This window comes from Pseudophryne corroboree, chromosome 1 (genome assembly GCF_028390025.1).
Source record: "Pseudophryne corroboree isolate aPseCor3 chromosome 1, aPseCor3.hap2, whole genome shotgun sequence".
NCBI classification, from domain to species: domain Eukaryota; kingdom Metazoa; phylum Chordata; class Amphibia; order Anura; family Myobatrachidae; genus Pseudophryne; species Pseudophryne corroboree.
Genome location: NC_086444.1, coordinates 1,251,178,544 through 1,251,202,988, shown reverse-complemented (window position 1 = coordinate 1,251,202,988; position 24,445 = coordinate 1,251,178,544). Strand labels below are relative to the sequence as shown.

At 47.1% G+C, this 24,445-nt stretch overlaps 1 protein-coding gene across 3 annotated transcripts in view; it reads right to left on the bottom strand.

Moving 5' to 3' along the window:
- LOC135034784 (uncharacterized) overlaps positions 1–24,445 on the bottom strand; it is a 173,386-nt gene that overhangs the window by 98,431 nt on the left and 50,510 nt on the right. Inside the window, exon 1 of one of the 3 annotated variants that reach the window (XM_063954302.1) lies at positions 8,342–8,548. The exons of the other annotated variants lie outside the window; for them this stretch is intronic. Within the exon in view, the coding sequence (XP_063810372.1) occupies positions 8,342–8,356 (15 nt within the window). The 5' untranslated portion in view covers positions 8,357–8,548. Of the gene's footprint in view, positions 1–8,341; positions 8,549–24,445 lie in introns of those variants that run through there. 3 annotated transcript variants of the gene reach the window in all.

Sequence of the window (24,445 nt, the reverse complement as noted above, 5' to 3'; positions counted from 1 at the left end):
TTGTGTAGGAGTGTAGTGTGCATTGGGCAGTGGTGTAATAGTGTAGTATGCACTGGGCAGTGGTGTAGTAGTGTAGTGTGCACTAGTCAGTGGTGTAGGAGTGTAGTGTGCACTGGGCAGTGGTGCAGTAGTGTAGTGTGCACTGGGCAGTGGTGCAGCAGTGTAGTGTGCACTAGGCAGAGGTGTAGAAGTGTAGTGGGCACTGGGCAGTAGTGTAGTACTGTAGTGGGCACTGGGCAGTGGTGTTACAGTGTAGTGTGCACTGGGCAGTGGTGTAGTAGTGTAGTGTGCACTGGGCAGTGGTGTAGTAGTGTAGAGTGCACTGGGCAGTAGTGTAGAAGTGTAGTGTGCACTAGGCAGTGGTGTAGGAGTGTAGTATGCACTGGAAAGTTGTGCAGTGGTGTAGTGTGCACTGGGCAGTGGTGTAGTAGTGTAGTGGGCACTGGTGTAGTAGTGTAGTGTGCAGTGGTTTAGCAGTGTAGTGTGCACTGGGCAGTGGTGTAGCAGTGTAGTGTGCGCTAGGCAGTGGTGTAGTAGTGTAGTGTGTACTGGGCAGTGGTGTAGCATTGTAGTATGCACTAGGCAGTGGTGTAGGAGTGTAGTGTGCACTGTGCAGTGGTGTTGCAGTGTAGTGTGCACTAGGCAGTGGTGTAGTAGTGTATGTGCAGTGGTGTAGCGGTGTAGTGTGCACTGGGCAGTGGTGTAATAGTGTAGTATGCACTGGGCCGTGGTGTAGTAGTGTAGTGTGCACTGGGCAGTGGTGTTTCAGTGTAGTGTGTACTGGGCAGTGGTGTAGCATTGTAGGGTGCACTGGGCAGAGGTGTAGGAGTGTAGTGTGCACTGGGCAGTGGTGTAGCAGTGTAGTATGCACTAGGCAGTGGTGTAGCAGTGTAGTGTGCACTGGGCAGTGGTGTAGAAGTGTAGTGTGCACTAGGCAGTGGTGTAGGAGTTTAGTGTGCACTGGGCAGTAATGTAGTACTGTAGTGGGCACTGGGCAGTGGTGTACAGTGTAGTGTGCACTGGGCAGTGGTGTAGAAGTGTAGTGTGCACCAGGCAGTGGTGTAGGAGTGTAGTGGGCACTGGTCAGTATTGTAGTACTGTAGTGGGCACTGGGCAGTGGTGTAGCAGTGTAGTGTGCACTAGGCAGTGGTGTAGAAGTGTATTGTGCAGTGGGCAGTGGTGTAGAAGTGTAGTGTGCACTAGGCAGTGGTGTAGGAGTGTAGTATGCACTAGGCAGTGGTGCAGCAGTGTAGTGTGCACTGGGCAGTGGTGTAGTAGTGTAGTGGGCACTGGTGTAGTAGTGTAGTGTGCAGTGGTGTAGAAGTGTAGTGTGCACTGGGCAGTGCTGTAGTAGTGTAGTGTGCACTAGGCAGTGGTGTAGCAGTGTAGTATGCACTGGGCAGTGGTGTAGAAGTGTAGTGTGCACTAGGCAGTGGTGTAGGAGTGTAGTGAGCACTGGGCAGTAATGTAGTGTACATTGGGCAGTACTGTAGTACTGTAGTGGGCACTGGGCAGTGGTGTAGCAGTGTAGTGTGCACTGGGCAGTGGTGCAGCAGTGTAGTGTGCACTGGGCACTGGTGTAGTAGTGTAGTGGGCACTGGTGTAGTAGTGTAGTGTGCAGTGGTGTAGCAGTGTAGTGTGCACTGGGCAGTGGTGTAGCAGTGTAGTGTGCACTGGGCAGTGGTGTAGCAGTGTAGTGGGCACTGGTGTAGTGTGCAGTGGTGTAGTAGTGTAGTGTGCACTGGGCAGTGGTGTAAAAGTGTAGTATGCACTGGGCAGTGGTGTAGCCGAGTAGTGTGCACTAGGCAGTGGTGTAGGAGTGTAGTGTGCACTGGGCAGTGGTGCAGTAGTGTAGTGTGCACTAGGCAGTGGTGTAGCAGTGTAGTATGCACTAAGCAGTGGTGTAGCAGTGTAGTGTGCACTGGGCAGTGGTGTAGAAGTGTAGTGTGCACTAGGCAGAGGTGTAGGAGTATAGTGTGCACTGGGCAGTAATGTAGTACTGTAGTGGGCACTGGACAGTGGTGTACAGTGAAGTGTGCACTGGGCAGTGGTGTAGAAGTGTAGTGTGCACAAGGCAGTGGTGTAGGAGTGTAGTGGGCACTCGGCAGTAGTGTAGTACTGTAGTGGGCACTGGGCAGTGGTGTAGCAATGTAGTGTGCACTAGGCAGTGGTGTAGTAGTCTAGTATGCACTGGGCAGTGGTGTAGTAGTGTAGTGTGCACTAGGCAGTTGTGCAGCAGTGTAGTGTGCACTGGGCAGTGGTGTAGTAGTGTAGTGTGCACTAGGCAGTGGCGTAGGAGTGTAGTGTGCACTGGGCAGTAGTGTAGTACTGTAGTGGGCACTGGGCAGTGGTGTAGTAGTGTAGTGTGCACTGGGCAGTGGTGTAGTAGTGTAGTGTGCACTAGGCAGTGGTGTAGTAGTGTAGTGTGTACTGGGCAGTGATGCAGCAGTGTAGCATGCACTGGGCAGTGGTGAAGCAGTGTAGTGTGCACTGGGCAGTGGTGTAGGAGTGTAGTGTGTACTGGGCAGTGGTGCAGCAATGTAGTGTGCACTGGGCAGTGGTGTAGTAGTGTAGTGTGCACTAGGCAGTGGTGTAGGAGTGTAGTGTGCACTGGGCAGTGGTGTAGTAGTGTAGTGTGCACTGGGCAGTGGTGTAGTAGTGTAGTGGGCACTGGTGTAGTAGTGTAGTGTGCAGTGGTTTAGCTGTGTAGTGTGCACTGGGCAGTGGTGTAGCAGTGTAGTGTGCACTGGGCAGTGGTGTAGCAGTGTAGTGTGCGCTAGGCTGTGGTGTAGTAGTGTAGTGTGCACTAGGCAGTGGTGTAGCAGTGTAGTATGCACTAGGCAGTGGTGTAGCAGTGTAGTATGCACTAGGCAGTGGTGTAGGAGTGTAGTGTGCACTGGGCAGTGGTGTTGCAGTGTAGTGTGCACTAGGCAGTGGTGTAGTAGTGTAGTGTGCAGTGGTGTAGCGGTGTAGTGTGCACTGGGCAGTGGAGTAATAGTGTAGTATGCACTGGGCAGTGGTGTAGTAGTGTAGTGTGTACTGGGCAGTGGTGTAGCATTGTAGGGTGCACTGGGCAGTGGTGTAGGAGTGTAGTGTGCACTGGGCAGTGGTGTAGCAGTGTAGTATGCACTAGGCAGTGGTGTAGTAGTGTAGTGTGCACTGGGCAGTGGTGTAGAAGTGTAGTGTGCACTAGGCAGTGGTGTAGGAGTTTAGTGTGCACTGGGCAGTAATGTAGTACTGTAGTGGGCACTGGGCAGTGGTGTACAGTGTAGTGTGCACTGGGCAGTGGTGTAGAAGTGTAGTGTGCACCAGGCAGTGGTGTAGGAGTGTAGTGGGCACTGGTCAGTAGTGTAGTACTGTAGTGGGCACTGGATAGTGGTGTAGCAGTGTAGTGTGCACTAGGCAGTGGTGTAGCAGTGTAGTGTGCAGTGGTGTAGAAGTGTAGTGTGCACTAGGCAGTGGTGTAGGAGTGTAGTGTGCACTAGGCAGTGGTGCAGCAGTGTAGTGTGCACTGGGCAGTGGTGTAGTAGTGTAGTGGGCACTGGTGTAGTAGTGTAGTGAGCAGTGGTGTAGAAGTGTAGTGTGCACTGGGCAGTGGTGCAGTAGTGTAGTGTGCACTGGGCAGTGGTGCAGTAGTGTAGTGTGCACTAGGCAGTGGTGTAGCAGTGTAGTATGCACTAAGCAGTGGTGTAGCAGTGTAGTGTGCACTGGGCAGTGGTGTAGAAGTGTAGTGTGCACTAGGCAGAGGTGTAGGAGTATAGTGTGCACTGGGCAGTAATGTAGTACTGTAGTGGGCACTGGACAGTGGTGTACAGTGAAGTGTGCACTGGGCAGTGGTGTAGAAGTGTAGTGTGCACAAGGCAGTGGTGTAGGAGTGTAGTGGGCACTCGGCAGTAGTGTAGTACTGTAGTGGGCACTGGGCAGTGGTGTAGCAATGTAGTGTGCACTAGGCAGTGGTGTAGTAGTCTAGTATGCACTGGGCAGTGGTGTAGTAGTGTAGTGTGCACTAGGCAGTTGTGCAGCAGTGTAGTGTGCACTGGGCAGTGGTGTAGTAGTGTAGTGTGCACTAGGCAGTGGCGTAGGAGTGTAGTGTGCACTGGGCAGTAGTGTAGTACTGTAGTGGGCACTGGGCAGTGGTGTAGTAGTGTAGTGTGCACTGGGCAGTGGTGTAGTAGTGTAGTGTGCACTAGGCAGTGGTGTAGTAGTGTAGTGTGTACTGGGCAGTGATGCAGCAGTGTAGCATGCACTGGGCAGTGGTGAAGCAGTGTAGTGTGCACTGGGCAGTGGTGTAGGAGTGTAGTGTGTACTGGGCAGTGGTGCAGCAATGTAGTGTGCACTGGGCAGTGGTGTAGTAGTGTAGTGTGCACTAGGCAGTGGTGTAGGAGTGTAGTGTGCACTGGGCAGTGGTGTAGTAGTGTAGTGTGCACTGGGCAGTGGTGTAGTAGTGTAGTGTGCACTGGGCAGAAGTGTAGTGTGCACTAGGCAGTGGTGTAGGAGTGTAGTATGTACTGGGCAGTAGTGCAGTGGTGTAGTGTGCACTGGGCAGTGGTGTAGTAGTGTAGTGGGCACTGGTGTAGTAGTGTAGTGTGCAGTGGTTTAGCTGTGTAGTGTGCACTGGGCAGTGGTGTAGCAGTGTAGTGTGCACTGGGCAGTGGTGTAGCAGTGTAGTGTGCGCTAGGCTGTGGTGTAGTAGTGTAGTGTGCACTAGGCAGTGGTGTAGCAGTGTAGTATGCACTAGGCAGTGGTGTAGCAGTGTAGTATGCACTAGGCAGTGGTGTAGGAGTGTAGTGTGCACTGGGCAGTGGTGTTGCAGTGTAGTGTGCACTAGGCAGTGGTGTAGTAGTGTAGTGTGCAGTGGTGTAGCGGTGTAGTGTGCACTGGGCAGTGGAGTAATAGTGTAGTATGCACTGGGCAGTGGTGTAGTAGTGTAGTGTGTACTGGGCAGTGGTGTAGCATTGTAGGGTGCACTGGGCAGTGGTGTAGGAGTGTAGTGTGCACTGGGCAGTGGTGTAGCAGTGTAGTATGCACTAGGCAGTGGTGTAGTAGTGTAGTGTGCACTGGGCAGTGGTGTAGAAGTGTAGTGTGCACTAGGCAGTGGTGTAGGAGTTTAGTGTGCACTGGGCAGTAATGTAGTACTGTAGTGGGCACTGGGCAGTGGTGTACAGTGTAGTGTGCACTGGGCAGTGGTGTAGAAGTGTAGTGTGCACCAGGCAGTGGTGTAGGAGTGTAGTGGGCACTGGTCAGTAGTGTAGTACTGTAGTGGGCACTGGATAGTGGTGTAGCAGTGTAGTGTGCACTAGGCAGTGGTGTAGCAGTGTAGTGTGCAGTGGTGTAGAAGTGTAGTGTGCACTAGGCAGTGGTGTAGGAGTGTAGTGTGCACTAGGCAGTGGTGCAGCAGTGTAGTGTGCACTGGGCAGTGGTGTAGTAGTGTAGTGGGCACTGGTGTAGTAGTGTAGTGTGCAGTGGTGTAGAAGTGTAGTGTGCACTGGGCAGTGGTGCAGTAGTGTAGTGTGCACTGGGCAGTGCTGTAGTAGTGTAGTGTGCACTAGGCAGTGGTGTAACAGTGTAGTATGCACTGGGCAGTGGTGTAGAAGTGTAGTGTGCACTAGGCAGTGGTGTAGGAGTGTAGTGTGCACTGGGCAGTAATGTAGTGTACATTGGGCAGTAGTGTAGTACTGTAGTGGGCACTGGGCAGTGGTGTAGTAGTGTAGTGTGCACTGGGCAGTGGTGTAGAAGTGTAGTGTGCACTGGGCAGTGGTGCAGCAGTGTAGTGTGCACTGGGCACTGGTGTAGTAGTGTAGTGGGCACTGGTGTAGTAGTGTAGTGTCAGTGGTGTAGTAGTGTAGTGTGCACTGGGCAGTGGTGTAGCAGTGTAGTGTGCACTGGGCAGTGGTGCAGTAGTGTAGTGTGCACTGGGCAGTGGTGTAGTAGTGTAGTGGGCACTGGTGTAGTGGTTTAGTGTGCAGTGGTGTAGCAGTGTAGTGTGCACTGGGCAGTGGTGTAAAAGTGTAGTATGCACTTGGCAGTGGTGTAGCAGTGTAGTGTGCACTAGGCAGTGGTGTAGGAGTGTAGTGTGCACTGGGCAGTGGTGTAGCAGTGTAGTGTGCACTGGGCAGTGGTGTAGCAGTGTAGTATGCACTAAGCAGTGGTGTAGCAGTGTAGTGTGCACTGGGCAGTGGTGTAGAAGTGTAGTGTGCACTAGGCAGTGGTGTAGGAGTGTAGTGTGCACTGGGCAGTAATGTAGTACTGTAGTGGGCACTGGGCAGTGGTGTACAGTGAAGTGTGCACTGGGCAGTGGTGTAGAAGTGTAGTGTGCACAAGGCAGTGGTGTAGGAGTGTAGTGGGTACTGGGCAGTAGTGTAGTACTGTAGTGGGCACTGGGCAGTGGTGTAGCAGTGTAGTGTGCACTAGGCAGTGGTGTAGTAGTCTAGTATGCACTGGGCAGTGGTGTATTAGTGTAGTGTGCACTAGGCAGTGGTGCAGCAGTGTAGTGTGCACTGGGCAGTGGTGTAATAGTGTAGTGTGCACTAGGCAGTGGTGTAGGAGTGTAGTGTGCACTGGGCAGTAGTGTAGTACTGTAGTGTGCACTGGGCAGTGGTGTAATAGTGTAGTATGCACTGGGCAGTGGTGTAGTAGTGTAGTGTGCACTAGGCAGTGGTGTAGTAGTGTAGTGTGTACTGGGCAGTGGTGCAGCAGTGTAGTGTGCACTGGGCAGTGGTGCAGCAGTGTAGTGTTCACTGGGCAGTGGTGTAGAAGTGTAGTGTGCACTAGGCAGTGGTGTAGGAGTGTAGTGTGCACTGGGCAGTAATGTAGTGTACATTGGGCAGTAGTGTCTTACTGTAGTGGGCACTGGGCAGTGGTGTAGCGGTTTAGTGTGCACTAGGCAGTGGTGTAGTAGTCTAGTATGCACTGGGCAGTGGTGTATTAGTGTAGTGTGCACTAGGCAGTGGTGCAGTAGTGTAGTGTGCACTGGGCAGTGGTGAAGTAGTGTAGTGCGCACTAGGCAGTGGTGTAGGAGTGTAGTGTGCACTGGGCAGTAGTGTAGTACTGTAGTGTGCACTGGGCAGTGGTGTAATAGTGTAGTATGCACTGGGCAGTGGTGTAGTAGTGTAGTGTGCACTAGGCAGTGGTGTAGTAGTGTAGTGTGTACTGGGCAGTGGTGCAGCAGTGTAGTGTGCACTGGGCAGTGGTGCAGCAGTGTAGTGTTCACTGGGCAGTGGTGTAGAAGTGTAGTGTGCACTAGGCAGTGGTGTAGGAGTGTAGTGTGCACTGGGCAGTAATGTAGTACTGTAGTGGGCACTGGGCAGTGGTGTAATAGTATAGTGTGCTCTGGGCAGTGGTGTAGAAGTGTAGTGTGCACTAGGCAGTGGTGTAGGAGTGTAGTGTGTACTGGGCAGTGGTGCAGCAGTGTAGTGTGCACTGGGCAGTGGTGCAGCAGTGTAGTGTTCACTGGGCAGTGGTGTAGAAGTGTAGTGTGCACTAGGCAGTGGTGTAGGAGTGTAGTGTGCACTGGGCAGTAATGTAGTACTGTAGTGGGCACTGGGCAGTGGTGTAATAGTATAGTGTGCTCTGGGCAGTGGTGTAGAAGTGTAGTGTGCACTAGGCAGTGGTGTAGGAGTGTAGTGGGCACTGGGAAGTAGTGTAGTACTGTAGTGGGCACTGGGCAGTGGTGTAGTAGTGTAATGGGTACTGGGCAGTGGTGTAGTAGTGTAATGTGCACTGGTGTGGTAGTGTAGTGTGCAGTGGTGTAGTAGTGTAGTGTGCAGTGGTGTAGTAGTGTAGTGTGCACTGGGCAGTAGTGTAGTAGTGTAGTGGGCACTGGTGTGGTAGTGTTCAGTGGTGTAGTAGTGTAGTGTGCAGTGGTGTAGAAGTGTAGTGTGCACTGGGCAGTGGTGTAGGAGTGTAGTGTGCACTGGGCAGTGGTGTAGCAGTATAGTGTGCACTAGGCAGTGGTGTAGAAGTGTAGTAGGCAGTGGTGTAGCAGTGTAGTGTGCACTGGGCAGTGGTGTAGTAGTGTAGTGTGCACTGGGCAGTGGTGTAATAGTGTAGTATGCACTGGGCAGTGGTGTAGTAGTGTAATGTGCACTGGGCAGTGGTGTAGTAGTGTAGTGTGCACTGGGCAGTGGTGTAGCGGTGTAGTGTGCACTGGGCAGTGGTGTAGCAGTGTAATGTGCACTGGGCAGTGGTGTAGTAGTGTAATGTGCACTGGGCAGTGGTGTAGTAGTGTAATGTGCACTGGGCAGTGGTGTAGTAGTTTAATGTGCACTGGGCAGTGGTGTAGTAGTGTAATGTGCACTGGGCAGTGGTGTAGTAGTGTGCTGTGCTGCAGAGCATTACTCACATTGTATGGTGCCATCTCAGCTTCTCGTCTGTGCCATGCAGTAGTGTAATGTGCCAGCACTGATGGTGAGATCCTCTTATACCGGGGCACTGGGGTCTCTCGGAGCGGGCAGCAGAATGAGGGCAGAGATTGGCTGCTGGGGATGGGCTGATTAGCAGAGAAAATGACATTATCTGGATGATATCACCCATCAGTTGTTTCCAGGACGCCCTCTCCCCACAGAGATAACAGTAAGAGGAACCTGACTCAGCGCCGTCACTGCATGTGCCAGGCAGAGAGCAGGGTGGCACAGGGAGGGTAGAGCAGAGGATGCATAGGACAGGTAGTGTATAGCAGAGGATGCGTATAACAGGTAGGGTATAGCAGAGGAAGGGTATAGCAGAGGATGCGTATAACAGGTAGGGTATAGCACAGGACAGGTATAGCAGAGGAAGGGTATAGCAGAGGATGCTTATAACAGGTAGGGCATAGCACAGGACAGGTATAGCAGAGGAAGGGTATAGCAGAGGGTGCGTATAACAGGTAGGGTATATAGCACAGGACAGGTATAGCAGAGGAAGGGTATAGCAGAGGATGCGTATAACAGGTAGGGCATAGCACAGGACAGGTATAGCAGAGGAAGGGTATAACAGGTAGGGTATAACACAGGACAGGTACAGCAGAGGAAGGGTATAGCAGAGGGTGCGTATAACAGGTAGGGTATAGCAGAGGATGCGTATAACAGGTAGGATATAGCACAGGACAGGTATAGCAGAGGAAGGGTATAGCAGAGGATGCGTATAACAGGTAGGGTATAGCAGAGGATGCGTATAACAGGTAGGGTATAGCAGAGGATGCGTATAACAGTTAGGGTATAGCAGAGGATGCGTATAACAGTTAGGGTATAGCAGAGGATGAGTATAACAGGTAGGGTATAGCACAGGACAGGTATAGCAAAGGAAGGGTATAGCAGAGGATGCGTATAACAGGTAGGGTATAGCAGAGGATGCGTATAACAGGTAGGGTATAGCACAGGACAGGTATAGCAGAGGAAGGGTATAGCAGAGGATGCTTATAACAGGTAGGGCATAGCACAGGACAGGTATAGCAGAGGAAGGGTATAGCAGAGGGTGCGTATAACAAGTAGGGTATAGCAGAGGATGCGTATAACAGGTAGGGTATAGCAGAGGATGCGTATAACAGGTAGGGTATAGCAGAGGATGCGTATAACAGGTAGGGTATAGCAGAGGATGCGTATAACAGTTAGGGTATAGCAGAGGATGCGTATAACAGTTAGGGTATAGCAGAGGATGAGTATAACAGGTAGGGTATAGCAGAGAATGCGTATAACAGTTAGGGTATAGCAGAGGATGAGTATAACAGGTAGGGTATAACAGAGGATGCGTATAACAGTTAGGGTATAACAGAGGATGAGTATAACAGGTAGGGTATAACAGAGGATGCGTATAACAGGTAGGGTATAGCAGAGGAAGGGTATAGCAGAGGATGTGTATAACAGGTAGAGTATAGCACAGGACAGGTATAGCAGAGGAAGGGTATAGCAGAGGATGCGTATAACAGTTAGGGTATAGCAGAGGATGCGTATAACAGGTAGGGTATAACAGAGGATGCGTATAACAGGTAGGGTATAACAGAGGATGCGTATGATAAAGCTAAATATTTATCTTATATAATACCCTTTATGAGGTCTAAGAACACTGTACGCTATCTACGTATGAAGTACCGTAAGGGTACGCACGTCGCGTAACAATCGCTTAGCCGTAGTCGAGACGCTCAAGCGTCACGTTCGCTCACGGCCAAGAGATCACAGGCAGGCACGCTATTGGCTGCTGACTAACTTAATGATTCGCTATAGCGTAGCGGACGCTCGGGACCACGAGGAGATCACCAGCGGCGCTGACGCTCACAATGTTAAACCTTTGTATCTAAACCATAAACAGTGTATTGTGCAGTAAAACCTTAGTGTAATGATAGAGTGTAAATGCAACACAGTATAACCTTATTACCTTTAAAGCTGTTCTAGCGTCACCGACGCTCTGAGAATACTTAACACTATAAGAAATACACAGATACCTGGGCTTAGGGTCCAACGCCTAATATATATATTATGAATGATATACTTGCAAAAGAATTAATACAAATACAAATCATACACTACAATATAACATAGACTACCTAACCAGATAACTACACAGGAAATACAATACAATTACTATTTAAGGGAAAATAAGAGAGAAAGAGGAGAAGAGAGAGAGAGAGAGAAATTGGCCCACAATAACAAGAAGATCAATATAGTTGCGGAGAAACACTTACGCACAAGGGGAAACGATCGCATGCGCCTCGATATCCAGCTCCCGATTATCAGCAATGAGAACCGTTGAAGAGAGTGAACTGGATATGGTCGGCCTGCCTATTTATGCCCCTCACACAATACAATTCAATGGTCCCTACAATCTCATTGTTCATTGGACACAGGAATTCGGCTTCGCATTATAACAAAAGGTCATAGGTTGATTCATACAGGTGGGCTGTGACTGCTTCCAACTGTTCAGGTGGGTGGGATACTGGGTTTCCCGCCGCATGACTAAATAAGAACAAATAATAGTAAATGGACATAAACTTCTTATGTCCATAACTATTCGCACGAGCGATTAATCCGCTCCAAACCAACACCGGAATATTGCTATTTAAATACTCTTCCGATGGGTACCAAACACCACTGTATGACCCCTGTTAGACCCTTCGTACAATACAAAGAGGGATCTCTCTGTTCAGGAACATGCTATGTTAACTAAACTTTCAGAATCTATCAAAGGGACCATGATCTACAAAATACATTATATAGTGAAAATATGTAACGATTGAGTCGCACGCTACGATCACATAAACTCTACCGTAAATACGCATACCGTGCGCCTGCGGGTGCCCGCGACTGTGAGTATGCGCACGTACGGGAGAGCGTACGCATGCGCAGCACGGACCTGTGTGAGGTGCAAATATGGTAGTGTGCATAGAGATATTTTTCTGACTTTGACAGTCCACCCTTTGGCAGTCAACAATAACTGCCACCTTCTAAAACATTTCAAAAAGAGAAAAATATATGTCAGGGGTTAATACATTTACATGGTTGGGTAGGGGAGGAGAGGAGAAGGTAGGAAAAAGGGTATGACCTAGTGAGATAGCAGAAGCATGTGTGTATGAATCCGTGCTTGGGGGTCATGTATCATCGTGCCGTACGTGTTTTAAATCAAGCTTCGAGGTATTGCGAAGTATACATTTGAATTCCTTCTTATCCCGTGGTACGGGTCTGTGGATGGGCTGTCAAACTTTACCGAGCTCTTTTCGGCTTTGGTTGTAACAAAATGGGGGAGCACATTTTAGTTGATGATACATGAATGGGGGAGATATGTGATTGCTGATATCTGTGCCTGTATTCCCTATCGACTATGTGTGTCATTACCTGAGGGTTGTAGAAATGAAGAAAAGACATAATTACGGTAAATGCGGTGGTATTCTATGTCAGGTAAATGTACATTCGTCGATTGAGGTCTTGTTTGGTGTCTGTTGAATGCAGTCTTCTTTGTGCTTTTGCCCATAAGGTGCGAGCAAAAGCTGTCAATGTCCATAGATTTACAAAAGTGTTGGGCTAGCGTAATTTTAAAATTTCTAGGGAAACTGGGGGTCTATGGCATAGTTCATCAAAAATCTGTGTATCAGGTTGTCAAAACTTCTTCTTTAATCCCTCTGTTGTCTGTATATCGGCTCATCAAATTCCTCGTCCAAGTGGGTCTTTTTACCTTGGAGGAAACGGAAAAACAAGTGAAAGAAATGGACCGTAGAAATCGCATTTTCATCACATCATTGTTTCTACATTTGGGTCATAAATCAAGTCCATTGGAATTACAGTTTCCTCACTCCTTAAACTCATTACCCTAGTACGACGATTGCACCTCATTAAAGCCTGACCGCATCTAAATATCAAACCAATCGTTATGATAACACCTAAGATACATAGGAGAAACTTCCCAACATCCATTATGACTCCTTGAGCCCAGTCTCCTAAACCAGAGAACCAATTTCGCGGGTTCAACCATGACACCCAACCAGTCAGCTCATTACCTACAGCAGCAAGAGTGAGATTGTGTCTCCTGCGAAATTCCCACTTCAGTTGGAGAATATCGTCCATCTTTTGGTCTATGACCTCGACCGGGTCCTCGGTGCTATTCGTAATATATGTGCAACATTTCACGCCGTATTGTGTTGCCAGTGTGACACAATATCCGCCTGTCACTGCTGTGAGGTAATTAAGAACCATTCTATGCTGTACCAGTTCTGTTTTATAAGCCTGAAGTTCTCTTCCAGTATACCTAAACGTGTCATCATACATTTCAGTGATATTATCTAACAAATTGGCGAGCGCAGATATGTATTTATAATTCAACACTCCTCTAGCGGTGCAAGTGATATCTAACGCGATTAGAAACTGAATCCCGGTGGATTCATGGATCATGTCAGAGGCCGGATGCTCTGTTCTTTCTATCAGGTGCCGTTTAACTACGTGCTCGTAATGGGTGTGAGTATAAGGAGTTTGGGCAACACGGTGTATGTCTTTCATTTTGTCATGTGATACAGTCATTACTTCAGGCAGTACTTTTCCAATATAACACAATCCTTCAGAGTTTGGGGCAAGCCACTTATACGCCTTTCTCCCGCATATGAAATATGCATCATCGGGGAGAACATATGGGACGGAGTAGGACATAACCATATTACACACCTTCCATGTGAAATCTCCTAACCCTAATTCTTCCATCTGCTTAGTACACGTATCAGGTTGTACGATATGTGCACAGTATCCTGGTGATACCTCTCCAACTCTCGTAATCCTATTTCCTAAGGTATACCTATACCGGAAAGATTTTCCTCTACTGGCTATGTGGCGTATAAGCTCTGTATCTGTAGGCATTCTATCTGCTCTATGTGAAAAGGTCATGGTTTGATTACTCCATGACACTTCCCAATTTCCCGGCTTTCGGGGATTGGAGATGTTAAAACATAATAGGGACCTATCCACATGGTATTGGTGGAGCTTCAAACTAGGAGGGCTGGAGATATTAAACCTCCTGTCCACCGGTCTCCCACCACTTAACTCAAGTACCTCCCCTAACGTTAAAGGAAATGGTACTAGCCCTGATTTGCTATGACCTTGAGGTACTTGAGAGCATACCCAACAATCTGTTTTATTTAACACACTACCCACTAAGGAGTGATAGTCACTCAATGGATGCCGGTCCATATGGATATTAAAACTGGATTGGCATTTCTTTATGCACCCATCCTCAATGACATTGTTACAGAGCCGACAGATACAGTTTTCTTCAGCTAACAATCCTTCACAATTCCTTCTATGGTCAATGCTATCGGATCGTTTTCTGATACTCGCCTTTGCTTGTTGATTATGTTGTTCTTGGAAAACTACGCCTCCATCTCTGTCATCAGAACCCATTCCAGAACCTCTCTCGACCTCCATGGTACTCTCGCCGGAACAGACTGCTCTGGTCAACATCATGGTCAACAGGAAAATCCGGATCACAGTCTCTTGGGGCAAGTCCATCTTGTAGGAGGAAACGGAGAAGAATGAGAAGGGGGAAAAAAAATAATTTGAGGGAGAGGGGATGGGAAGTTGGAGAAAAACAATAAAAGGGAACAGGGGATCGACAACTGCTTTTGGTCTTGTGATTTTCAATGCTCAGGTGCCGCCTCAGTCCTCCTGGAACAGACACTCCAGTGATACAACCTCTACCGTCTGTTCCTTATCACGGGGCCTCTCTGGATCAGCAACCTTTTTACAGTGGGACGAATGAACCCAAGTCTCTCTCTCAGCAACCTTCAATGCTGTAGTGCTAGTCAATAAGACCTGGTATGGTCCTTCCCATCTGTCAATAAGGCAACCTGAGCGTAGAAAATTCCGTATCATTACATAATCCCCAGGTTCAATGTCATGACAATTACTATCTGGTAAATCAGGAATCACTAACTTCAGATTATCATTTTGATTCCTTAACTGTTTACTCATGTTAATCAAGTATTTTACAGTCACTTCATTGTTACACTTCAAATCATCCTGAGGGTTAATCATAACATGCGGTTGTCGACCAAACAAGATTTCAAAGGGAGACAGATTAAGAGGGGACCTGGGAGTGGTTCTGATGCTGTACAGTACAATGGGTAAAGCTTCTGGCCATGTCAATCCTGTCTCTGCCATCACTTTACTCAGTTTATTTTTAATAGTGCTGTTCACTCTTTCCACTTTCGCACTCGCCTGTGGACGGTATGGAGTGTGCAGCTTGCTATCAATTCCCATCAATTTACACATTCCTTGAAAGACATCACCTGTAAAATGGGTACCCCTATCACTTTCGATAATTCTAGGGATACCATATCTACATACAAATTCCTGCACAATTTTCTTAGCAGTAAACATAGCGGTATTTGTGGCCGCTGGAAATGCTTCGACCCAATTTGAGAAAACATCTATACAAACAAGTACATATTTCAAATTTCGACAAGGGGGTAATTGAATGAAGTCAATCTGTATTACCTGGAAAGGGCCGCCGGCAGGTGGGATATGAGATGGTTCTGTAGGTATTGCCTTTCCGATGTTCTTTCTCAGACAGGTAAGGCATGACATTGCCCTTTTACTCGCATGAGATGAAAATCCTGGGGCACACCAATATGCTCTTACCAACTTGCACATCCCTTCCTTGCCCAGATGAGTCAGCCCGTGGGCTCCCTCAGCTAAACATGGAAGGTATGCTCTGGGGGCCACTGGTTTACCGTGTCCATCCGTCCAGAGTCCTGAGGACTCCTGGCCATATCCTTTTGCCTTCCAGACTGCCTTTTCCTGTGTGGAACACAAATTTTGCATCTCACACAACTTCTGTGTGTTGATGGTATTAAATACCATCAGTTGTGTGGTGTCTGTCTGTCTGGGGGTAGCAGCTGCTAATTTAGCAGCTTCGTCTGCTCGGCTGTTACCAAGTGATACTGGGTCTTGGCTATATGTGTGTGCTTTACATTTGATAACAGCCACTCTGTCGGGTTCCTGTATCGCTGTTAGAAGCCTTTTTATATGAGCTGCATGCGCTACCGGTGTACCAGCTGCCGTCATGAAATTTCTGAGGCGCCATAGGGCTCCGAAATCATGGACTACCCCGAATGCGTATCTAGAATCGGTGTAGATATTGGCTGATTTGCCCTTAGCAAATTCACATGCTCTGGTTAGGGCGACCAGTTCAGCAACCTGGGCTGAGTGAGGTGGGCCTAGCGGTTCCGCTTCTATGGTGCCTTGGTCATCTACGACTGCGTATCCAGTACACAAGTCTCCCGAGTCTGACTGTCTATGACAACTACCGTCCGTGTAGAACGTAAGTTCTACATCTTCCAGTGGGTTGTCACTGATGTCAGGCCTTGCGGTAAAATTTTGGGTCAAATATTCCATACAATCATGTGTGTCTTCCTTTGTATTAAATTCTCCTTCCCCACCACTCTCATCCTCCACCCTTTGTGCCTGTCCAGGCACACCTGGGAGATATGTTGCAGGATTTAATGCACTGCATCTCCTTATGGTGATGTTTACGGGGGCCATTAGTGCCAATTCCCATCTTGTAAACCGCGCTGATGAGACGTGTCTGGTTTGGGCAGAATTTAACAAGGCTGACACTGCATGTGGTGTATGAATTGTGAGGTTGTGACCTAGCACGACGTCTTCGCTTTTCGTTACTAGCAATGCTATCGCGGCAACGCTTCGCAAGCATGTGGGGAGGGATCGCGCTACCGTATCTAGCTGAGCGCTGTAATATGCTACTGGCCTGCTGGCATCACCGTGCTTTTGGGTTAGTACGCCTGCCGCGCAACCAGCACTTTCTGTTCCGTATAGTTCAAAGGGTTTCCCATAGTCTGGCATACCCAATGCTGGTGCCTGCGTTAGGCACTGTTTAAGTCTCTCAAATGCTGTCTCAGACTGGTCTGTATGCGAAATCCGATCAGGTTTGTTTGAGGAGACCATCTCCTGCAAGGGTAACGCTAGAATGGAAAACCCTGGGATCCAGTTACGGCAATACCCACACATTCCTAAAAATGTTCTGATCTGTTGCTGGGTTTGTGGCAGAGTCATGTCTCTAATTGCTTGAATTCTATCAGCGGTCAGGTGTCTCAGTCCTTGTGTTAGACAGTGTCCCAAATATTTTACCTTAGTTTGGCATAATTGCAACTTGTCTTTGGAAACCTTGTGACCTGTGTCTGAAAGATGAAACAGGAGCTGTTTCGTATCCTTCAGGGATGCTTCCAATGAATCAGAACACAGTAGTAGATCATCCACGTACTGTATTAATACTGATCCACTCACTGGTTGGAAAGACTGTAAACAATCATGCAAAGCCTGAGAAAATATACTTGGGCTATCTATGAATCCTTGTGGTAATCGAGTCCATGTGTATTGGACTCCTCTGTATGTAAATGCAAACAAATATTGACTGTCAGGGTGCAGAGGTACCGAAAAGAAAGCGGAGCAGAGGTCAATAACAGTGAAAAATTTCGCAGTGGGAGGGATTTGCATTAGGATGACAGCTGGATTTGGCACTACGGGGAACTGACTCTCAACTATTTTGTTAATCCCCCTTAGATCCTGCACTAGCCGGTAACCCCTCCCCCCACTCTTTTTCACAGGGTAGATGGGACTATTAGCAGTGCTGGACGTTCTTACCAGAATGCCCTTTTGTAGCAAGCGCTCTATTACGGGATACACTCCTAACTCCACCTCTGGCTTCAGAGGGTACTGTGGGATTTTTGGAGCTATCCTACCATCTTTTACTTGTACAACTACCGGAGCTACGTTTGCCATTAATCCAGTGTCCTGTCCATCTTTAGTCCAAAGTGACTCTGGTATCTGAGATGTCATTTCTTCTACTTGGGAGGGAGTCCTATTTGTCATAATGGTATGTGACATTAATTTTGATGGGGAGTCTAACATGTCTCGTACTTCCTGAGCGTGACTCTCAGGTATGTCCAAGAATACACCTTCAGGAGTACAATAAATGACGCACCCCATTTTACACAGTAAGTCTCTTCCCAGGAGATTAGTCGGTGCCGATGCAGCCAGCAAAAAGGAATGCTTGGTATGTAAAGGCCCTATTGTAATCTCGGCTGGTTTGCTAACAGGGTAGTGCTGGACTACTCCCGTTACCCCTATGGCTGGAATTGTCTTACCAGTGGTTCTCATGCCCACTGTCGAATTTATCACTGATTTGGCCGCCCCTGTGTCTACAAGAAAGTTTAATGATTTACCATCTACATTGATTGCAATTTCTGGTTCACTTCCAAGGCTTGCAATCAATTTTACTGGCTGCAGATTACAGGTATGGCCACACCCCTATTGGGTATGGTGACCTCCCTGAATCCCGCTGGCAGCAACTACTTGTGATGGAGTTAATTGGGAGCTACCAGAGGCTTGCCAGTCTCTGTTCGGGGGATATCTTTTTGTTTCCCCTGTATGTGGCTCATAACTCCGTTTCTGCGGACCCTGATCCCAATGTCGTGTGTCGTGTCGTTGTCTAGGGGGTTGGTATGATTTTCGTGAATTCTTCACTCTACAATCTCGTGCCATGTGTCCCTGTTTATGACAAGAATAACAAGTAACCACATTTGACTTACCCACAGGGTTTGGTGATATAAACAAAGGCTGCCTTGTGGTCAGGGCCTGTATACTTACTGCCATTAACTTATCACCTTGTTGTTCCCTGTGTCTGGTGATGTTCCTATCGTGATCAATAGCAGCCTCTCTCAAAGTAGCCACAGACAGACCTCGCCAACATGGTTGTGTGGTCTGTACCCTAGTCTTCAATGACTCTTTTAAACCATCCATCAGTACCGATACTGCTACTTCTCGATGGTTTATGTTTGTTTTAATGTCCTCTATGCCTGTGTATTTTGCCATTTCTGATAATGCTCTGTGAAAATACTCTGCAGCTGTTTCTGACTCCTTCTGTTTAATGGAGAATATTTTGTTCCATTTAACTACGGCTGGGAAATACTCCTTTAACTGTAAACTTATTATTTTTACATTGTCTTTGTTGTATACTTCTGTAAGAGGTACATCCTGATCTAATCCACAGTCAGCTAAAAATTGAGCTGCGTCGACATTGGAGGGTAAACATGCTCTCAGCAATATCTGCCAGTCTTTATTGTTGGGCTCTACCGTGTTACCTAGGTCTCTGATGTATTTTTGGCTGGCAACTAAGTCTTTTCTAGGGTCAGGGAATTCCGACACTATGGTCCTTAATTCCATTCGGGAAAATGGGCTGTACATGGCAATGTTCCTAACAGGAGTGACTCCTGAAGTGTCTGTTTTCCCATTTGGAACTACTATTACCTTAACAAGATTAACTCTAACAACCTCATTCTGTGTAGATTCTACAGGCTGTGGTGAGATAGTTTCAGCATAGTGTATGGTGCCGTACTTACCCGTTGATACGACCTCACCTATCCCTCCGCTAGGGGCCTTTGTTACTAATCTCGGGGGTGGAGCTGTGCCTACTGTGGTCTCTGCTATGGTGGCTGCTAGAGAGAGCGCTAAAATTGTTGCCGATTCGTCCTCTTGATCACACTCCTGAGGAAAGTTCAAAACAGGGTACAACTTGCACGGGTTAATACTTGCATTGGTTAATTGGTTAACATTATCTTTAACATTTACACAGTTGCTAAGTGTTTGTTTGTTACACCTTAATGCGTCATTCTCCGCAACCAATTTTTCTCCCGATATATATGGTGGCGGTGGGGCCGTGGCTATCAGTTTTCTGATCGAGCCAGATCCCGCCGCCTGAGCCAATCCTCTCTGTATGTCACCCTCCTGTTGCCACAACTGTAAATAATCATAATGCTTGATTCGTCTCTTTGCTGATTTAATGAGACATATCCTTCTCCTTAAATTCGTTAACACTTCTGTGCTGAAGCTACCTACTCTTGGGAATTTCTCCCCGTCATGTACCGTCATTCTCTCCCATTCATCACATAAAGCTTCTGTGTGACTTCCGTATTTCTCACACATTACGTACCTTGCCGACCCGACTGGTCGGTTCACTGAATCAACCCGAACCGAGGTTGATCGCCCCCTACCTGAACAAGTGGCCCCCATAGTTCGAAGGTGTTGCTTTATTCAGCCAACCCTTACGCAAACCAAAATGTTCAAAATAGGCTGACGGTGAAGTTTACCGAGTACTCCACTCACTTCTCGCCCACGTTGGCCAGTAACACAATCACTGTATCCAGAGCTGTTGTACCCAACCTAGGGCCCCTGTGAACCTTTATTTACTGGGGCGCGTTCCCCAGCAAGTATCGGTTGTTGGATAGTTCCTGAGTGACCAGCGAACTTCCCTTAAAATAAAAAAATTACACAAATCACGTTAGAATGTACAAATAGCGTTTATGACCTTCGTACACAAATAGTACCGGTCAGGTTTACTAATGCACACAATTACGTGCGGTACAATCGTTCAGCACATAAGCAACTAATCTTATGTACTGAGCGACCAACGGAATCGAAAATTACGGCTGCGAATTCCTTCAGCCAGAGCTTGTATGGCCTATATGGGTGTTGCACCAACCCTTTTAGGTGTTGTGCCTGTGGACTGTATAGCGGACTTCCTTGTCTGCTGTACCTAAACCTGCTGGTCTGCTATGACCTCCTGGTCTGTTACAGTATGACCTCCTGGTCTGCTACACTCTAATGCTCAAATTGTATGTTTTAACCAGGGATGCCTCCCTAGCCACCATGTACGTCACTTACACGCATGTACCTCACGAGAACTCGACTTTTCTTGTGGTTCAACCTCAAAAATTGTAAAAACAAACACTCACTCACCACATATACACTTTTGTTTCTATTTCTATTTCTGCGCAGAAATTTCTCTTTAGACCAGATGTGTTACAAATTAGGAGAAGGATCTATTAATTTAAATTTCGAATGTTAAAATAGATTTGCGCGATTTATCGCCTTGCGTTATTTACCGCGTTGCGCTATTTATCGCGTTGAAAAAAAAAATTAACACTTGTGATTTGAGTTACGTGGGCATACCCGTACGCTCCGTTGCGTAATATACGCTGCGTGCGTCGGCCCTTGGGTTGCATACGCAAGTCTCAGTCCTTTGTTAGAGACACGTGTACGCAAAGCAAAGATCCACCGTAACACAATTTATACGTTTATCAATGTAGATGATCCTTTATCATCTACCGCGCACCACACTGACTTCGCCTTGTCTCTCAGGCACAGCTGTGTGTTTGTCTATACTTTAACTATATTACCTTTTTACTCTTAAACTATGAAATAGCGGCAAATCTCTCTTAGCACGTTTATCAATTATACAATAGCAAACAGGAGAGTGATATATGAAAATACACGAATGAAAAGAAATGCAGATATGCGTGCGTGTGTACGCAAGACAGAAAAATAAACAGTTTTAAAAGACACTAGCGTGTTGTTCTTACCTCCGGTTCCGGATTCCTTCAGCACCCTTTACTAAGAGAAGCAGACGCTTATCCAAACAGCACTACGAGGAATATGATCTCCCGCCCTTTGCTGCTGGATAATGTCTGCTGAAATTACCTAGTGCAGATATGTGAAGGACAGGACGAGCCCGCAATTGATAAAGCTAAATATTTATCTTATATAATACCCTTTATGAGGTCTAAGAACACTGTACGCTATCTACGTATGAAGTACCGTAAGGGTACGCACGTCGCGTAACAATCGCTTAGCCGTAGTCGAGACGCTCAAGCGTCACGTTCGCTCACGGCCAAGAGATCACAGGCAGGCACGCTATTGGCTGCTGACTAACTTAATGATTCGCTATAGCGTAGCGGACGCTCGGGACCACGAGGAGATCACCAGCGGCGCTGACGCTCACAATGTTAAACCTTTGTATCTAAACCATAAACAGTGTATTGTGCAGTAAAACCTTAGTGTAATGATAGAGTGTAAATGCAACACAGTGTAACCTTATTACCTTTAAAGCTGTTCTAGCGTCACCGACGCTCTGAGAATACTTAACACTATAAGAAATACACAGATACCGTGCTCAGGGTCCAACGCCTAATATATATATTATGAATGATATACTTGCAAAAGAATTAATACAAATACAAATCATACACTACAATATAACATAGACTACCTAACCAGATAACTACACAGGAAATACAATACAATTACTATTTAAGGGAAAATAAGAGAGAAAGAGGAGAAGAGAGAGAGAGAGAGAGATTGGCCCACAATAACAAGAAGATCAATATAGTTGCGGAGAAACACTTACGCACAAGGGGAAACGATCGCATGCGCCTCGATATCCAGCTCCCGATTATCAGCAATGAGAACCGTTGAAGAGAGTGAGAGCTGGATATGGTCGGCCTGCCTATTTATGCCCCACACACAATACAATTCAATGGTCCCTACAATCTCATTGTTCATTGGACACAGGAATTCGGCTTCGCATTATAACAAAAGGTCATAGGTTGATTCATACAGGTGGGCTGTGACTGCTTCCAACTGTTCAGGTGGGTGGGATACTGGGTTTCCCGCCGCATGACTAAATAAGAACAAATAATAGTAAATGGACATAAACTTCTTATGTCCATAACTATTCGCACGAGCGATTAATCCGCTCCAAACCAACACCGGAATATTGCTAATTAAATACTCTTCCGATGGGTACCAAACACCACTGTATGACCCCTGTTAGACCCTTCGTACAATACAAAGAGGGATCTCTCTGTTCAGGAACATGCTATGTTAACTAAACTTTCAGAATCTATCAAAGGGACCATGATCTACAAAATACATTATATAGTGAAAATATGTAATGATTGAGTCGCACGCTACGATCACATAAACTCTACCGTAAATACGCATACCGTGCGCCTGCGGGTGCCCGCGACTGTGAGTATGCGCACGTACGGGAGAGCGTATGCATGCGCAGCACGGACCTGTGTGAGGTGCAAATATGGTAGTGTGCATAGAGATATTTTTCTGACTTTGACACGTATAACAGGTAGGGTATAGCAGAGGATGCGTATAACAGGTAGGGTATAACAGAGGATGAGTATAACAGGTAGGGTATAGCACAGGACAGGTATAGCAGAGGAAGGGTATAGCAGAGGATGTGTATAACAGGTAGAGTATAGCACAGGACAGGTATAGCAGAGGAAGGGTATAGCAGAGGATGCGTATAACAGTTAGGGTATAGCAGAGGATGCGTATAACAGGTAGGGTATAGCAGAGGATGCGTATAACAGGTAGGGTATAACAGAGGATGCGTATAACAGGTAGGGTATAGCAGAGGATGCGTATAACAGGTAGGGTATAGCAGAGGATGCGTATAACAGGTAGGGTATAGCAGAGGATGCGTATAACAGTTAGGGTATAACAGAGGATGAGTATAACAGGTAGGGTATAGCACAGGACAGGTATAGCAGAGGAAGGGTATAGCAGAGGATGTGTATAACAGGTAGGGTATAGCACAGGACAGGTATAGCAGAGGAAGGGTATAGCAGAGGATGTGTATAACAGGTAGAGTATAGCACAGGACAGGTATAGCAGAGGAAGGGTATAGCAGAGGATGCGTATAACAGTTAGGGTATAGCAGAGGATGCGTATAACAGGTAGGGTATAGCAGAGGATGCGTATAACAGGTAGGGTATAACAGAGGATGCGTATAACAGGTAGGGTATAGCAGAGGATGCGTATAACAGGTAGGGTATAGCAGAGGATGCGTATAACAGGTAGGGTATAGCAGAGGATGCGTATAACAGTTAGGGTATAACAGAGGATGCGTATAACAGGCAGGGTATAGCAGAGGATGAGTATAACAGGTAGGGTATAGCAGAGGATGCGTATAACAGGTAGGGTATAGCAGAGGATGCGTATAACAGGTAGGGTATAGCACAGGACAGGTATAGCAGAGGAAGGGTATAGCAGAGGATGCTTATAACAGGTAGGGCATAGCACAGGACAGGTATAGCAGAGGAAGGGTATAGCAGAGGGTGCGTATAACAGGTAGGATATAGCAGAGGATGCGTATAACAGGTAGGGTATAGCAGAGGATGCGTATAACAGGTAGGGTATAGCAGAGGATGCGTATAACAGGTAGGGTATAGCAGAGGATGCGTATAACAGTTAGGGTATAACAGAGGATGCGTATAACAGGTAGGTGTGGCCGGAGAGACTAGCCAGCCACACGTGTAATGGCGTCTGCGGCACTGAAGGGGTTAACCCTCGTGCCCGGCGCCATGTTACAGACTTTTTAAAATATGTTTAATAATGTGTCATATGTTATATCGCTGCGCAGTGCGCAGTTGGAGAATGATGAACTGGTGGACAGGGCACTTGAGGAAAGTACAAGGTATTTTGTTTCTAAAAAGGCCTTGAAAATAGTTTGTGAGACACTTTTTGCATAGGAAGTCGTATGGTAATTGTCCTAGCTCCAGACTTGCTATGTACAAGCAAGTGTCAATTAGCCGGCCTCATGGTGGCCAAACATCTTTGAAATGCAAACGAAGGTGGAAGGAAGACTGTTTGTTATGTGGCAGTCAGTCTTTCCTGTTGTAATCCCAAACACTGGGTTTGCATGGAGATGTGAATGGGACAGGAACATGTTAATCAGATTGTGTTTTCTGAATGCAAACTAGTGGGTCTCAGTTAACAACAGTTTGATGTAACATTTCCTAGGCTGCATTATCTAGGATGCAGATTTAGTTAAATTACAAGAACTTGGTCTGTGTGTGGCAGGAAAAAGGAAATAACCTTTTTGCACTTACTGTATATCCTTGTAAGATTTAATTTGTTTGTATTTTGTGGGATGTCCTGATTGGATGGAAAGGACTGTGGTTTGTGATTTTACTGTATAAAAAGGAGACCTGCGTGCCTCCAGAGTGTATTGTAACATCTTCTTCTGCTGAAAACATCTTGATTGTATGCTGTTGCCTCTAGCAATAGGGAGGAGCCTTTTTAAAGGTTATTTGAGCAATAAACACCTTTGCCTCAAGAAGACTGCTTCA